Genomic DNA, 16,157 nt, shown 5'->3' with positions numbered 1-16,157 from the left:
AACAGAAACGATGAACATTTAGCCCCACCGATAGAAAACAATATAGCCCCACCACCGAACGATCCACTACAACCTTTAGAAAACGCATTGCAGGTCCTCCTTCAAAACATTGAAAACGAACGGCTTGCCGGTCTACTGAACTTTGACCCTCTGCAGCCGATAGAAAATGCTCTTCAGCTCTACGACCAGCAGCAGGGGGAGGAGCAGGTGCAGCAGGTGCAGGTGGAGCAGCATCATCAGCAGCCCAGGGAGGAGGACCGGCCTGCGGAGCATCAACAAGGAGGAGGATCTCGGGTACAGAACGATGCGGTGACTCGCCGCGAACAATTTAATAATTTCGAAATAAAGCGAGTATTTAACATTCCCTCTCCGGATGAAGCGAGCGACCTCGCTCAATTTTACCTCGACGTCAGGGATAATTTTGTAGATCTAGCGGATAGGGTCAGACCGGAAGTTAGTCGTAACGACCGGGTTCAACTGGAGATCATCAGCGAGCACGCGCAAAATCACTCTGTTTTTAACGTCGACGAAAGCGTTGAAAACATTGTACCGGTTTTTGAGGACCTGCTAGCCAGGCTGATACAATCAAACGGAGCGATCGTCGCAGGCTCTCCCCTAGAAATTGTCGTGCAAGTAATTAGAAATCCTAGAGGCGGTGGCAGTAATGACCCGCGTAAAAAGATTCGCAAAATGTTAGATGATGAAATTCTAGTCAAAAAGCGTCGCTGTCTGTACGTGGTAAAAAACAAAAACGATAATCTGTGTTTTGCCATCAACCTGATTCACCTCACTCAACCTCATTTCACAGATAAACAGGCCCTGGAACGCGGCAGAGAGCTGCAGCATTTAGCGGGGTTGAGCGATCGCACTCAGGTAACTCTCACCGACATAGGTAAATTCGAACAAATACTAAATCGTAAAATCGTCGTGTTTTACCGCCCGCCCGAGGACAGAACTCTTTCATTAATCGAAACAGACTACCCGAACACGCCTCACCCGCTGTACTTATTCTTATTCCAGCATCACTATTACGGGATAAAAAATCTAAAAACATTTTTAGGAATCCAGTACATTTGCGAGGAGTGTCACCGCGGGTATTATAAAAGAGAGGAACACTTTTGTCAAAACCGCTGCAACCTCTGTTTTGACCCCGCGTGCCCCACTCACTTTCTGGACTCTGTAATCTGTACGGATTGTAACAGATCATGTCGCACACGCGCGTGTTATTTAAAGCACAAACAACCTAGAATTCACTCCGGTTCAGGCCTCAGCGTTTGTCAACAATTGTATAAATGTCCGGACTGCAAACTCCTCTCCCGTCGCGAAAAGCACAGGTGCACAGCCGCCAGATGTAAAATCTGTCGCGCGGAGCTTCCTCCCGACAACGATCAACACCTGTGTTACATCCAACCTTTGAAACATGAAAACTCTGATAACGCTTCCATAATCTTTTATGACTTTGAAACCTTCCCAGACAGGGAGGGGGCGCACGTCCCTTACCTAGTGTGCACAAAATCTCTAGAAGGAGAAGAGTGGCACGCTTACGGTGTAGACTGTGTTGAAAAGTTTCTCCAAAGATACAGAAGGAAAAGATACAGAGAGACCACGTTCGTTGCGCACAACGCGAAAGGGTTTGACAGCTATTTAATTCTAAGTCACCTGGTGGGGGAGGGGATGACGCCCTCTCTCATCATGCAAGGCAGTAAAATTATATGTTTCACAGAATCTGATTTCCTTCTCAAATTCATAGACTCGCTTTCTTTTCTCACCATGCGTCTCAGCGCTATGCCCAAAGCTTTAGGCTTCGAGGACAAATCCAAGGGATTTTTTCCTCACAAATTCAGCTCGCGGGACCGATTAAAATACTTGGGTCCGTACCCTCCTCCTTCAGATTACGGGGTGGAGCGCATGTCACTCCCTGAACGGGCTGAGTTTTTGCGTTGGCACTGCGAGGCCTCCCGGGGAGTGTTTAACTTTGAAAAAGAGTCCCTGTATTACTGCCGAAACGACGTTAATATCCTGAGGGAGGCGTGCGTAAAGTTCAGAGACGGGTTTATAGGCGAAACTAAAGTAGACCCTTTCAGCTGCGTCACTATAGCTTCAGCCTGCATGAAAGTGTTTCTCACCAATTTCCTACCCGAAAACAGTCTGGCCATTCCCTCGCCCGACAACTACGGGCGCAGGTTCAAAGCCTATTCGCACGCGTCCATTCAGTGGCTGGAGTGGGTAGCTCGCTCTCAGAAAATTCCCGTTCAACACGCTCTCACAACCGGTGGGGAGAAAAAAATAGGCCTGTACTTTGTCGACGGATACGCGCTGATTAACGGGGAAAAGCGGGTGTGGGAATTTCTGGGATGCTTTTATCACGGCTGTCCAAAATGCTACAGGCCTGAGGAAATCTGCCCTTTGACCCGCGCTCCTTACGGGGACCTGCACGCCTCTGCCGAGGCGAGGCTCCGGGAGCTGAGAAACGTTTACAGCGTCCGCACGGTCACTCTGTGGGAGCACGAATGGAACAAGATGAAAAAATCGAACGAGGAGGTTAAAAATTTTATGCGGAGCTACGAAGCCCCGGAACCTCTGACTCCTCGCTCGGGACTTTACGGAGGCCGCACTTCGGCCTTGAGGCTGCGTTACAGCGCCTCGCCAGGAGAAAATGTGTATTACGTAGACGTCACATCCCTGTACCCTTACGTCAACGCCAAGCGCGCTTACCCTCTGCATCACCCCCAAATCATCAGAGAGAATTTTGCAGACCCTCGCAGTTATTTCGGGCTGATCAGAGCCACCGTTTACCCGCCGCGCGGGCTCTATTTCCCCGTTCTACCGTACAAAACCCCCGGAGGTAAATTAATATTCTCCCTCTGTCGCACCTGCGCCGAGACTAATCAACAAAGCGGTCCGTGCCTTCACGACGACGAGGCCAGAGCTCTCACCGGGGTCTGGGTCACCGTCGAGTTTAACAAAGCCTTAGAATTAGGTTACAGAGTGGCTAAAATCACAGAGGTCTGGCACTTTGATAGCCGCAGCAGCGATATTTTCGCCGGTTATATTAACACTTTTCTCAAAGGCAAACAGGAAGCCTCCGGTTATCCTCCGGAAGCTCGCGACGAGGATGAGAGGAACAAATACGTGGAAGAGTACCACAGGCATCAGGGCATACGTTTAGACCCGTCAAAAATAGAGGTGAATCCGGCCAAAAGACAAGTTTCGAAATTGTGTCTCAACAGTTTCTGGGGAAAGTTTGCTCAGAGAACCAACCTGACTCAGACCACTCTGGTCAGAAAGCCGAGTCAGTTTTTTAACTACGTCTTTTCAGGACAGTACGACTTTAAACACGTCTCTTTTTTAAAGACCAAAAAACAGGAAGTGGCTTTAATTCAGTGGAGCTATAACGAGCGGTGCGTGATACCTCCCGGCGCGACCAATAACGTTTTCATCGCCGCTTTCACCACAGCCTACGCCCGTCTAAAACTCTACGAGTATTTAGAAAAATTGCAGCGCAGCGTTCTGTACACCGACACCGACTCTCTGATCTACGTAGTGAAAGAGGGGGAGGAACCTTTAGAGCTGGGCAACTATCTAGGGGATCTCACGGACGAATTAGACGGGGACACCATCCAGGAATTTGTCTCCGCGGGTCCAAAGAGTTACGCCTACCGGACCAGAAACAAAAAGAAACTGGTGGTAAAAATGAAAGGAATAACGCAGACGAGAGAATGTTGCGAACGTGTCAATTTCGACAGTATGAGCGGGTTGGTGGAAAGTTACCTTTCTGGTATGAAAGAGGCGGAGCTTGAGACCCCTCAGAACGGGATTCAGAGGGATAAGAGAGGCTTTGTGCTCAAAAACAGAACATTTCAGAAAAAGTTTCGCGTGGTTTACGACAAGAGACGTCTCTTTCCAGACGGCACAACTCTGCCTTTTGGGTACTAGTGTTTTTGTTTTAGTTTTCTTCTAAAAAAAAAAAAAAAAAAAAAATGGAGGCACTTTCAGTCTGATCACAGACTGAAAGTGCCTTTTTCCTGTCTCGTTGTGGGTCCTAGCGGGTGTGGGAAAACTCATTTTGTAAAGTGTGTTTTGGAAAACTGTGCCCGCGAATATTGTGTGGATTTATACTTCTTTTCAACCCATGTACGAGGAGCTTTCAAAGACCAATAAAAACATTAAATTTGTCGAGGGGCTGCCTGATTCTTTCGAAGATTTCCGAGACGTTCTGGTGGTGCTGGATGACGTCATCTTTCAGGCCTCGGATCACCAGGAAGTGGTTAAAATTTTCACTCAATACCGCCACCATAAAAACGTCTCGGTCATGATGCTGACCCAGAATGTTTTCCATCAGGGTAAATACAGCCGCACCATCAGCTTAAACTCCAATTATATGGTGTTGTTTAAAAACCCCAGAGACAAGCTGCAGATTGAGATTTTGGCCCGTCAGATTTTCCCTTCGCAAAAAACATTTTTCTCCGACAGTTTCAAAGACGCCACCGAGGAGCCCCACGGGTATTTAATCCTCGATCTCACTCCCTCGTGCCCAGAACGCTACAGAGTGCGCGCCGGTCTGCTTCCGGGGCAGTACCCCGTCATTTACCTGCCTAAACCCAAGTAGCCATGTCTCAGTGTATAAAAAGAAACGCAGTCTTACTGCAAGCTCTGTACCACGCGTCGCCGCAGAAACGCAAAGACATTCTCGCTCACAGCTCCCCGGATTTCCTCCAGGCGCTGTGCGAGATAGCTTTAAATCTTTTAAAGGGAAACATACCTCTTTCCGCTTCTCAATACCAAAAACTGAAACGCCAGAAAAAGATCATCAGGCTGCTGGCCGACAAGAAAACGAGTTTAAACCGTAAACGTCAAGTTTTAAAGAAACAAACGGGCGGGTTTCTTTTCCCTCTGTTGTCCGCAGCCGTACCCATTCTGGGGAACCTGCTGGGAGGAATATTTCAAAAACGCTGAGATGTTTAAAAAAATGATTCTCGTTCCCTCTCACGAGTTGAAAAAACTGACCCGACCCACCGAGCCTACCGTCAGAGAAACTGCCAAAGACGATTTGGACGAAAAGATGAAAGCCATACTGGAGGATCCGCGGCTAAATTCGTACGAAAAAATCAAAAGATACGAGTCTCTGCTGCGGAGATATCTCACACTCTCTAAACAGGGCCGGGACGAGGAGAGTAGGGTGACTTTCCACCTCCCGCCCGAGGAGGCGCAGCAGCAGGTGCAGCAGCAGGTGCAGCAGCAGGTGCATCAGCAGGTGCAGCAACAAGTGCAGCGGCCCAGAGAGGAGGATGATGAAATGATGGAAGAAGTATTAAAATCCTTACCCCCTCGAGATCGCAAAAACGCCCGCTACATTATGCAGAAATTAGCTGAGGGTGGAGGAGGATGGACAAAGAGGGGTGAATTTGTTTACAAGGGGGATGCGGTGCGGGGTTCGCACATGATCGATCTATTTAAAAACCTCTCCCTCTCTTTTAAAAGTAAAAACCAAACGCGACCGAAAGGATGGAACGCGTTTTTAACTACTTTGGTCGAAACAAACATTCCCTCATCCTCAATACATAACCGTAGAGCTCGCGACCAGTATGCGCGTCTTAAATCTGTGGAGGAGGAGGAGGAGGGAGGACAGACACCTGCGCGAAGGGGGAGAAAACCTTCTCGGGTCAAAATAACGCTTTCCCCGACCTGGACCTCTATGTAAAATCAAATGTTTTTTGTTTTTTACAAATGAAATAAAAAACGCTGCAACAAACTTTTTTTTTGTTTACGTTTCTTTATTCGATACACGCATCTTTAAACTTTTGTAAGGAGCACACCCCGTGATGACCTCTGCGAGAGCGAGCGGGGCAGCGTCCTTTCAGAAAGTCAGACACCATGTCATCATTTTTAAACACATCGTTATAGTACAGAGAAAGTATTTTACCGACGGATAACCCCTGAGCCTTGTGACATAGATAAAAAATGCAATGTTGCCCGCAAACGACAGACATAGGGTGCTGAAGTTGACGATCGTGATAGAGTATTTTGTCAGAGCGGCCTTCCAGAAACTCTGAGATGACCGAGGGATAGTGAGCAAAGTCGGGAGGGAATCCGTAAGAGTCAAAAAAAGTGGAGGAACCGTCCCTTTCCAGAGTCAGAGCCAGCCAGTGTTCTCCCCTCAAGTGCGAGGGGTGAGTGTTTACTATAAAGTAGGCGGGGGGTTTAAAGTCGCGCCTCAAAAAGGCCAGCTGGTCCGAGGCCCAAACCCCGCAGAAAACGTCTCCCAAGGCGCGATGTAGAATGTGCTCCAGCTGAAGGTTATCCATGTATATTTTTTAGTAATAATCCACCAGCACCTGTCTTTTAGAGTCAATCTCCAAAATGGAGTCGTAGCAGGCGTACACTATGAGAGTGGTGGTCTGAGGCAGAGGAACTCTGAATCTCATCTCCAGCCTCAAATTCCCGTTGGAGACGGGAGACAGGGCGTCAGCATCCTCGCTGGGTTCCAGATTAAAGGCAAACAGGGCGTACCCCTCGTTAAATTCCCGGCGGTCGATGCTCAGAGGTAAATCTTTGAGGTGTCTCCCCGTGGCGGAAAACATGTGATAAAACTCCCTGACCGAATTTCCGCGGTCAAACTGTGGCTGGAAAGCTTTGGCGGGCACCTGCCTGCCGTCCTGACACAACGCCAGATACTCCACATCGTTGTGTCTAAAGTTGAAAGGCGACAGATCCCTCCTCCCGGTGAAGGCGTCGTGATGAACCATGCCCAGGACCACGTATTTGGGCATGGCTCCCAGAAAGAGATTCTCTTGGTTGCAGATCCTGGAATTTTCAGGGATGGAGTAGGTTTTCACAGAAACGCGCGAAAGAGGATAGAGGGCGTTTCCTTTCATCAGGGCCGCGGCGTGCCCCAGCCTGACGGCCGGCGAGACCGTGACCTTTTTAACAAACAGAGAGGCCGAAGTTATTTTCAGGGCAAACTGCGAATCCCGAGTTCCCATCAGACTGAAGGCGTCGCTGTTGCGTATCAATTTAATTCTCAAATCCACAGAGTTCAGCAGGAGCCTCTCGCAGAAGAAAATATCAGCGTGGAGGGGACCCAGCAGGTCCACTTCTCGCGACTCGGCCGTGAAAACGGCTCTCTGTTTTATCCCTTTGTTCGGCCCGTTGCTTATAACTATAGAATCCATGTCTCCGGCCGTGTCTTTGTAAAACAGACCGGCGCTGAATTGACTCTTTAGAGTGTCTTCTGAAAAGTTGAGCAGCGTCTCGATCATGGCTCTGTAAGGATGGGTGGCGCTGGACTGCGAAATCAATCGATCCCCCAGAATAACGTCGCACTGACTGAAAATTGTGTTGAGAGGATAATTGATGAGGGCTACCCCTGCATCGGGTGGGATGTTGCTCCCGTCCTTTTCCGTAATTTTCACTCTCAGATGGAGCATGGTGTCGTTCAGATCGAGATACTTTTCCCCGTCTCCGGGGATGAAAAATTCAATGGGTGAGTTGTCGTTCAAAACAGAGAGGGGCTGACATTCTTGATATTTTTTATCCTCTATGGATAGCTGGGTCATGGGAGCCGAAAATAGATCCAGTTCGGCAAGGGTGCATTCGGCAGATTTCTTGTGTAAGAGAGACATTTTTTATTTATTTATTTTCTTCTAAAATATGTCCGAGCTCCTCTGGGGCTTCCTTCTCTTCCCACCGCTGGTCTTGACTGATTTACTTTTTACTCCGGCGCTTTTATTTTTAATCCGCTTGCCCGGAGGGCGTTTCCTCTTCCTGCGGGAGAGGACCATCATACCCCCCGCCCCCTCCTGGCGAGGCTCGGTCAGCTTACCCATCACTCTTTTCACAGCGTCTGTAGCCATATTGGTTGCGGCCGTTTTCAGGTGAGGTTTAGCTACGGCGAACCCGGATTTGAAGAGAGGAGACACGAAACGAAACAGTCTGGAGAAGATGGATCCTATCCCTCTGCCGTACATCACGGGCGCGCCGTAAAAACCCGGAAGGGAACCTCCCACCTGCCCCTCATAATACCTCACAAAACGGTGGGGGTCCTGTGGGAGACGCGCCGCCATTCTCAAGCCGGTTTAAAGTGCAGCTTGACTATCGTTTTCCCGTAAACAAAATCCACGAATCTGTCGCGGTCCGTTTTAATTTCTACGCGTATGGTTTTAATGTATTTTTTAGATACGCGCAAGTAATGGACCGTATTATGTCTGATGCTGATCACGTCTCCGTAATCGCCTTTCACGTTAAGGACGCTGAGCAACGGTGAGTAACTGTCACCGACCGGCTGGTACTGAACGATGTCGGTGTAGAGAAACAGGTTATATACGCCCGCGTTCATATCGCACGGATACGGAGTAGAGCGCTTCGACAGAGTCCACCACTCGTTCGTTTTCAATCCCAGCATGTAAGCCAGAGGAGGGAAGACCTTTATTTTATGGCTCCCGACTCCTTTGACATCCAGACGTTTGGTGATGTTGGTGAAAGAGGCCTCGAAGGAGGGGTCGTACTTTTGGATCGCCGGCACCAGGTGATCCAATAGATCTTTAACGTGTCCGTAATGACCTCCCCTGCCGAATTTTAAAATCACCAGGGGCTGATCTTCCTCCGTCGTCCGCATCAGCTCCAAGTAGGAGGCGTCCGGCGGTAGATTGTACCATGTGCGCGGATAAATGAATTCGCATAAGCCCACGCTCCATTCTCCGGTCAGCTCGAGGGGTTTGGCCAGATCCACCGTGTAGCAGCCGCTGGTGTTATCTTTAAATAAGTCCTTGCTGGCGTTGGAAGGCAGGGTCACGTAAAACCCTTCGGACTCCATGATGAATTTTAAAAAATGAGCCGAATGATGCGAGGGGTCTCTTTTTTTATACGCCTACCACTTCCGAGGCTTTCACCCAGCTGTTGAATTTATCCGGCCAGTTTTTCCACTTGACAAAAACCTGTTTTTCCCCTCTGACTGTGCGCCGCTTTAAAATCTTCTCCACATGAAACGCTTTGTCCTCGGTCAGTTTCACTTTCTGCAGCTCGGGCTCATAAAACGACCCTTCGATAGGCTCGCCGTCATAATCTTCTAGCTTATACACGGGTGGCGATCGGTGAAGGACCCGGATCACAGTAAAGATTTCGTCCGTGAAACTCTGTTCGTATTTTTTATCAAATACTCCTCTCAATTTGGATATTCTCACCAGATCCCCCCTCTTAAATTTCAACTTTATTTTAGGACGGGCGGGTGTCTTTCCATACAAGTTGCGAAACACCTGATCCGCGTTCTCGGGGCGCACCTCTGCAGGTGCCATTTTAATGCTGCTGTGATAACTGCGGTTATATCCTTCTAACAGGTCGGGCAACACCTCCAGATAGCGTCTGGTATTGTGCGCGGTGAAATATCTCCACATCCTCGTTTTCAGGGTGCGGTTAAATCTCTCCACCACCGAGGCCTTTAGGTCACTGGCGGTAGCAAAATGGGAGATGCTGTGATTTTTCATCAGAGCTTGAAAACTCTTGTTGAAAAACTCTTTTCCCGCATCGGTCTGTAAATTTTCCGGTATTTCACTCTCTCTCAACACAGATTCGAAAGCTTCAGTCACTTCCGAACCCGTCTTCTTTTTCAGGGGGCGGGCGTAAGCCTTTTTTGAAAATACGTCTATGACGGTTAATAAATAATTGAATCCGTCGTTGTATTCAGACAGGTGTCTCATGTCGCACAGGTCGGCCTGAAGCTGCTTCAGGGGTTTGGTCACAAACACTCTATTTCTCTTAAATCTTACTCGCGCCGGCTTGTGTAGAGTATAGGCGTCCTGCTCGGATAAAAAATTCTGCACCTTGCGGATATCAACTTTTTTACCAGTTTCATCTTCTAAAGCACGTCGGAGTCTATTTACCCCTCCGAAACTACCGGGGTGATGTGGGTCGTAATACACTTTTTTCATCTCACTTTTCTCGGCCATCTCGTCTTCTGATAAAAAGCCCGTCTGCGTTATAGCGTCGCAGGAGTCGGCTTTTATTATTTTATTCAAAAACCAGAGATGAATGTTTTTTATTTTTTTTATTTTTTTTTCGAAACCAGAGGGCTTAATGTGCAGAAAACAGGAATACATTATTCAAAAACCAGAGATGAATGCTTTTTAAATATTTTTTATTCAAAACCAGAGGGTTTAACATGCAAAAAACAGGAATACATTTTTATTCAAAAACCCTGAGATAAAACACACTTATAGAATCAAACAGGAATACAATTAAGTTACAAAAACTCTTTTTTTTAATTCAAAACCAGAGGGTTTAACATGCAAAAAACAGGAATACATTTTTATTCAAAACCCTGAGATAAAACACACTTATAGAATACAAAAACTCTTTTTTTTTATTTTTCTTTTTTTTAAAAACATGAGGTAAACATGCTAAAAGGTTACAAACAAACAAACAGGATACTTTTTTTTTTAAAGCATACACGATTAAAAAATGAGGTAGGATTTTAAAAAACAGAATACATGATTAAAATAAAGCAGGATTAAAAAACGAGGTAGTTTTTTTTTAAAAAAAAAAAGAAACAGAATACATGATTAAAATAAAGCAGGATTAAAAAACGAGGTAGTTTTTTTTTTTTTTAAAAAAAAGAAACAGAATACATGATTAAAATAAAGCAGGATTAAAAAACGAGGTAGTTTTTTTTTTTTTTAAAAGAAACAGAATACATGATTAAAAACCAAGGTTAAATATAGGAAGCATGCAGGATAAGAATCAGCAACCTTTGTAAAACTCCGTAACCAAACGGAATTCCCCGATTTTGACCACGTCTTGCCCCACCAAATCGTCATAAGCGTCTGTGATGGCGTCAAAGACTTTCCTCACCGATTTCAGCTCATGAAGCAGAGTCTCCGCAACCATCCCAACTTTAACGTCCTCAGTCTTGATGTTGCGGGCAATCAGCAGACGTTGAATGGAAGGGACAAAGCGAGGGGTGAGCAGTTTCTTTCTGATGTTGTAATAGTTGTCGGAGTAAAAATCATCCTCCAGAATTTGCAGACACTCGTGTTGTCTCTGGCTGGGATGATCTATCTTACAGCCGTTACATTCCTCGGTGCGGTACTTGTTTATCACCAAGTTGACCAGATGATACACAGCCGTTTTCACAGTGTCGATGAATAAAGAAGACGCCCAGCCGTCCATCTCGTCGGCATGCTGCTGCTGCCGCTGCCGCCGCTGTCGCTTCAGAGGCCCGTAGTAGCCAGGAGTGTCGGGTACCAGTTCACCCTCGTCAGAAAAACAATCGGTGGAGCTGGTCTCCTCATCGCGAAGCAGGGGTGCAGAGTCCATCTCTCTCTGAGCTAAAAAAGGCTTTTTGATCGGGCTTCCTTTTTTAAAACAGAAGGAAGGGGGGCGTGGTCCGGGAGGGGCGGGGATTTTCAAAAGCTGAGACATTTCCTTACTCCTACAGCATCCCTCCAGCAGCGGCAAGTTTGAAAAAGAATTGTAATATCCTTCCTCACTTGCAGCATTCTTACGACCCACTCTTTGGCTGGTAAAACCATCATGCTGCGAAATAATCCGCAGTCGGAGTTGAATTTCTCCATGACAAAAATGTCAGGCGCATCAGACTCATCCGTTGAGCGCAGGCTGGCTCTCATTCTCCATCTCCCCGTGGCTGTGGTTCCTGAAGACCAGACGGTTGACAAGATTGTTTTAGTCTTGATCAGTTGCTCATCATTGAAGCGTATGCCCCCGTTCCGTGGCGGAGGAGGGGGAATAGCTTCTATTTCTTCTTCCGTAGCTTTTTCTGGAGCCGGGGGAATGTTTTCTTTATTCTCAGCGGCTGCTTTCTCCTCTTTTATTTCTGGAGCTGGGGGAATGTTTTCTTTATTCTCAGGGGCTGCTTTCTCCTCTTTTATTTCTGGAGCTGGGGGAACATCGTCGTCTTCTGGAAGTTTTTCATCCAGGGGCTCATCATCTTCTTCTTCTGTAACTGTGTAGAGAGGATGATGATCATCATCATCAGCTGATTCAACAGCTGATTCATCAGGGGAGGAAACATCCTCTACAGAGGGGGTCTTTTCTTTATCCTCATCATTCTCAACAGCAGGGTCAGTATCCTCTTTTTCATCAGAGGAGACAGAAGGAGGGGAAGGGGGATCTTTTTCATCATTCTCATCATCAGCAGCATCATGCTCTTCTTCTTCATCATCGGAGCCGAAAGGAGAAGGAGGAGGAGGGGAAGGAGAATCTACCTCTCTCCGGCGTCTTTTAGCGGCAACATCTTCCTCTTCAGGAATGGGAAAATCCTCGTTTGCCTCTCCGATAACCATCGCAACCAGCAGCTTCAGCACGGCCCAGTCACCGGGAGTCAGCTTCACAATGCTGCTCGATTCCGTCAAGCTCTCCCCTTCGTTAAGCTGATAAAGCCAGAGCTCCCCCGACTCATATTTGAATATGTAGCCCCACTTTCCACAACCCTCAGCAGGCAGAGTCCATTCTCCCCGCAAGTTTCTCGGTGCTGGAATTTGGCACATGAAGACGCTCTTACTTCTTCCTTCTTTCCGCGGAGTGGCGGTTGCTTCGGATCTGCTACTGTAGACAGAGACGGGCGTATCGCTGATAATCGACGAGGACCACTCGCTGCTGCTGCCCCCCATGCTCGAGGGTTCGGAGGGAGAGCAGATTTCTTCGCCGTCCAAGTAAACAGGAGCGCTGCTGGGCTGCAGAAGGAAATCCATCTTGTGTGTCTGTGACTTAGAAATTGTGACGGACTCCTCCTCTCTGCTTTTTATTCTCCTCCCCTGCTGCAGACCCTCCCTCTAAAAACTTTTTTTTCCCAACAACAGATGACGCGCTTCCGGAGGTTTCCCCCCTCCCTTCTCAGGATGCAATTCGACACGCTTAGCAACAGATGGCGCGCTTCTGGAGGTTTCCCCCTCCCTTCTCAGGATGCAATTCGACACGCTTAGCAACAGATGGCGCGCTTCCGGGGTTCACCCCCCCTTCTCCGGATGCAATTCGTCACGCTCATTACACACTTCCGGGGGGGGGAGGGGGGAGGTCAAAAGGTCATGATTAGGGCCATCAATCACTTCGGATTAAATTTTGTCATAAGCTGTATGGGAGTATCTCTCTAGCACTACGGGCAATACCTACAACCACGATTACCGACACTAACAAGCTGATCTACAATACGGCAGCAGTGATCAGTGAGATGCTTGGCTACAAGTTGAACAGCCACAAGGGGCAGTACCCTCCATGGAGAAGGAGGCTAGAGGGCAAGATCAAAGTAGCACGGAGGGAGGTTAGCCAACTAACGGAGTTGCAGAAAGGTGCGACAAATAAGGTGCCTAAGAAATACAGCAAGCTGTCCATACCTGAGGCCTTGGAAACTGCCAAGCAAAGACTCACAGCCTTGGCCAGCCGCTTGAGGAGGTACACCAGAGAGATAGAAGGCAGGAGAATAAACCAGCTGTTCTCCACAGAACCAGCAAAGGTGTACTCTCAGTGGCAAGGGAAAATAAGAGAACAGCACCACCAAGGCTGGAGACGGAGCAATACTGGAAGAGCATATGGGAGAAGGATGCAACCCATAACGGCAATGCTCAGTGGCTAGAGGATCTGAGGGCAGACCACAGCGACCTCCCTGAACAGGGTCCAGTAACCATCACAGTGGCAGATATCCAAGAAAGGGTCTCCAGTATGAAGAGTTGGACAGCACCAGGGCCCGACATGGGTCACGCATACTGGCTGAAGAAGCTGACTGCACTCCACGAGCGTCTGGCAGCACAAATGAACCAGCTGCTAGTTAACGAGAGACACCCGGAATGGCTAACTGAAGGCCGGACGGTCCTGATCCCCAAGGACCCCAAGAAGGGACCGGTCCCCTCCAACTACCGACCAATAACCTGCCTCAGTACTACATGGAAGCTCCTGTCAGGCATCATATCGGCTAAGATGAACAGGCACATGGGTCAATACATGAGCGGGACACAGAAAGGAATTGGCAAGAATACCAGAGGCGCAAAACACCAGCTACTGGTAGACAGAACAGTCAGCCGAGACTGCAAGACCAGACTGACCAACCTGTGCACTGCCTGGATTGATTACAAGAAGGCCTATGACTCAATGCCCCACAGCTGGATACTGGAATGCCTAGAATTGTACAAGATCAATGGGACCCTAAGAGCCTTCATCAGGAACTCAATGGGGATGTGGCGTACAACACTAGAGGCCAACTCCAAGCCCATAGCACAAGTCACCATCAAGTGCGGGATCTACCAAGGAGATGCTCTGTCCCCACTGCTGTTCTGCATAGGCCTGAACCCCCTCAGTGAGATCATTAACAAGACTGGCTACGGATACCGACTACGGAACGGAGCAGTTGTCAGCCACCTCCTGTACATGGATGACATCAAGCTGTATGCCAAGAGTGAACGAGACATCGATTCACTGATCCACACTACCAGGCTATACAGCAATGACATTGGAATGTCGTTCGGACTGGAGAAGTGTAGTCGGATGGTAACAAAGAGAGGGAAGGTAGTCAGAACAGAGGGGATTGAACTACCAGAAGGCAACATTGCAGACATAGAGGACAGTTACAAGTACTTGGGGATCCCGCAGGCGAATGGGAACCATGAAGAGGCCACTAGAAAAGCTGCAACCACCAAGTACCTGCAGAGGGTCAGGCAAGTCCTGAGGAGTCAGCTGAACGGTAAGAACAAGATCCGGGCCATCAACACGTACGCCCTGCCCGTGATCAGGTACCCTGCTGGGGTAATAGGCTGGCCAAAGGAGGAGATAGAAGCCACTGACATAAAGACAAGAAAGCTCCTTACCATGCATGGAGGGTTTCACCCCAAGTCCAGCACCCTGAGGCTGTACGCTAAGCGGAAGGAAGGGGGCCGGGGACTGGTGAGTGTCAGCACCACAGTCCAGGATGAGACAACGAACATCCAAGAATATATTGGGAAGATGGCCCCAACTGACTGAGTGCTCAGTGAATACCTCAGGCAGCAAAAACCCAAGAAAGAGGAGGGAGACGAGGAACCATCATGGAAGGACAGGCCCCTGCATGGTATGTACCACCGGCAGATAGAGGAGGTGGCTGATATCCAGAAATCCTACCAGTGGCTGGACAAAGCTGGACTGAAAGACAGCACAGAGGCACTAATCATGGCAGCACAAGAACAAGCTCTGAGCACAAGATCCATAGAGGCTGGGGTCTATCACACCAGGCAAGACCCCAGGTGCAGGCTGTGTAAAGATGCCCCAGAGACAATCCAGCACATAACAGCAGGGTGCAAGATGCTAGCAGGCAAGGCATACATGGAACGCCATAACCAAGTGGCCGGCATAGTGTACAGGAACATCTGTGCCGAGTATAACCTGGAAGTCCCGAGGTCAAAATGGGAGATGCCCCCAAGGGTGGTGGAGAATGACCGAGCTAAGATCCTGTGGGACTTCCAGATACAGACGGACAAAATGGTGGTGGCTAACCAACCGGACATGGTGGTGGTAGACAAACAGAAGAAGACGGCCGTAGTGATCGATGTAGCGGTTCCGAATGACAGCAATATCAGGAAGAAGGAACACGAGAAGCTGGAGAAATACCAAGGGCTCAGAGAAGAGCTCGAGAGGATGTGGAGGGTGAAGGTAACGGTGGTCCCCGTGGTAATCGGAGCACTAGGTGCGGTGACTCCCAAGCTAGGCGAGTGGCTCCAGCAGATCCCGGGAACAACATCGGAGATCTCTGTCCAGAAGAGCGCAGTCCTGGGAACAGCTAAGATACTGCGCAGGACCCTCAAGCTCCCAGGCCTCTGGTAGAGGACCCGAGCTTGAAGGATAAACCGCCCGCAGGGGCGTGCTGGGTGTTATATATATATATATATATATATATATTAGGGGTGCAACGATACACAAAATTCACGGTTCGGTTCGATACTTTGGTGTCACGGTTCGATATTTTTTCGATACAAAAAAAAAATGTTCATGCCTTTTTAATTTGTTATTTATTAAAATTATAAATATATATTTTAACTCAAAAGTACAGTTTTTAAATTTAACCCTAACCCTTGTGCGCATTTTTTATTTTGACAGCGAATGCGCACCTGCGGACCACTTATGTGCAGCCCTGGTTATTTAGCTCGTCATATTGCAGCCACAGAAATTATTTTGTCCATGAAACCATG

The 16,157-nt window shown here is 48.2% G+C and overlaps 1 protein-coding gene across 1 annotated transcript; it reads right to left on the bottom strand.

The window, feature by feature from the left end:
• Positions 1-6,314: 6,314 nt before the first annotated feature.
• LOC308394475 (uncharacterized protein F54H12.2-like) lies at positions 6,315-7,556 on the bottom strand (the record flags this gene model as incomplete). Its single annotated transcript, XM_080878832.1, has 1 exon — positions 6,315-7,556. The coding sequence occupies one exon, from the start codon at positions 7,554-7,556 to the stop codon at positions 6,315-6,317; it is 1,242 nt and encodes a 413-aa protein (XP_080734958.1).
• Between the last annotated feature and the right edge of the window lie 8,601 nt (positions 7,557-16,157).

This window comes from Rhamphochromis sp. 'chilingali', assembly GCF_963969265.1.
Source record: "Rhamphochromis sp. 'chilingali' genome assembly, chromosome: 3".
Taxonomy (NCBI): Eukaryota; Metazoa; Chordata; class Actinopteri; order Cichliformes; family Cichlidae; genus Rhamphochromis; species Rhamphochromis sp. 'chilingali'.
The sequence above is the reverse complement of the archived record's forward strand: the minus strand, read 5'-3'. Positions and strand labels throughout refer to the sequence as shown.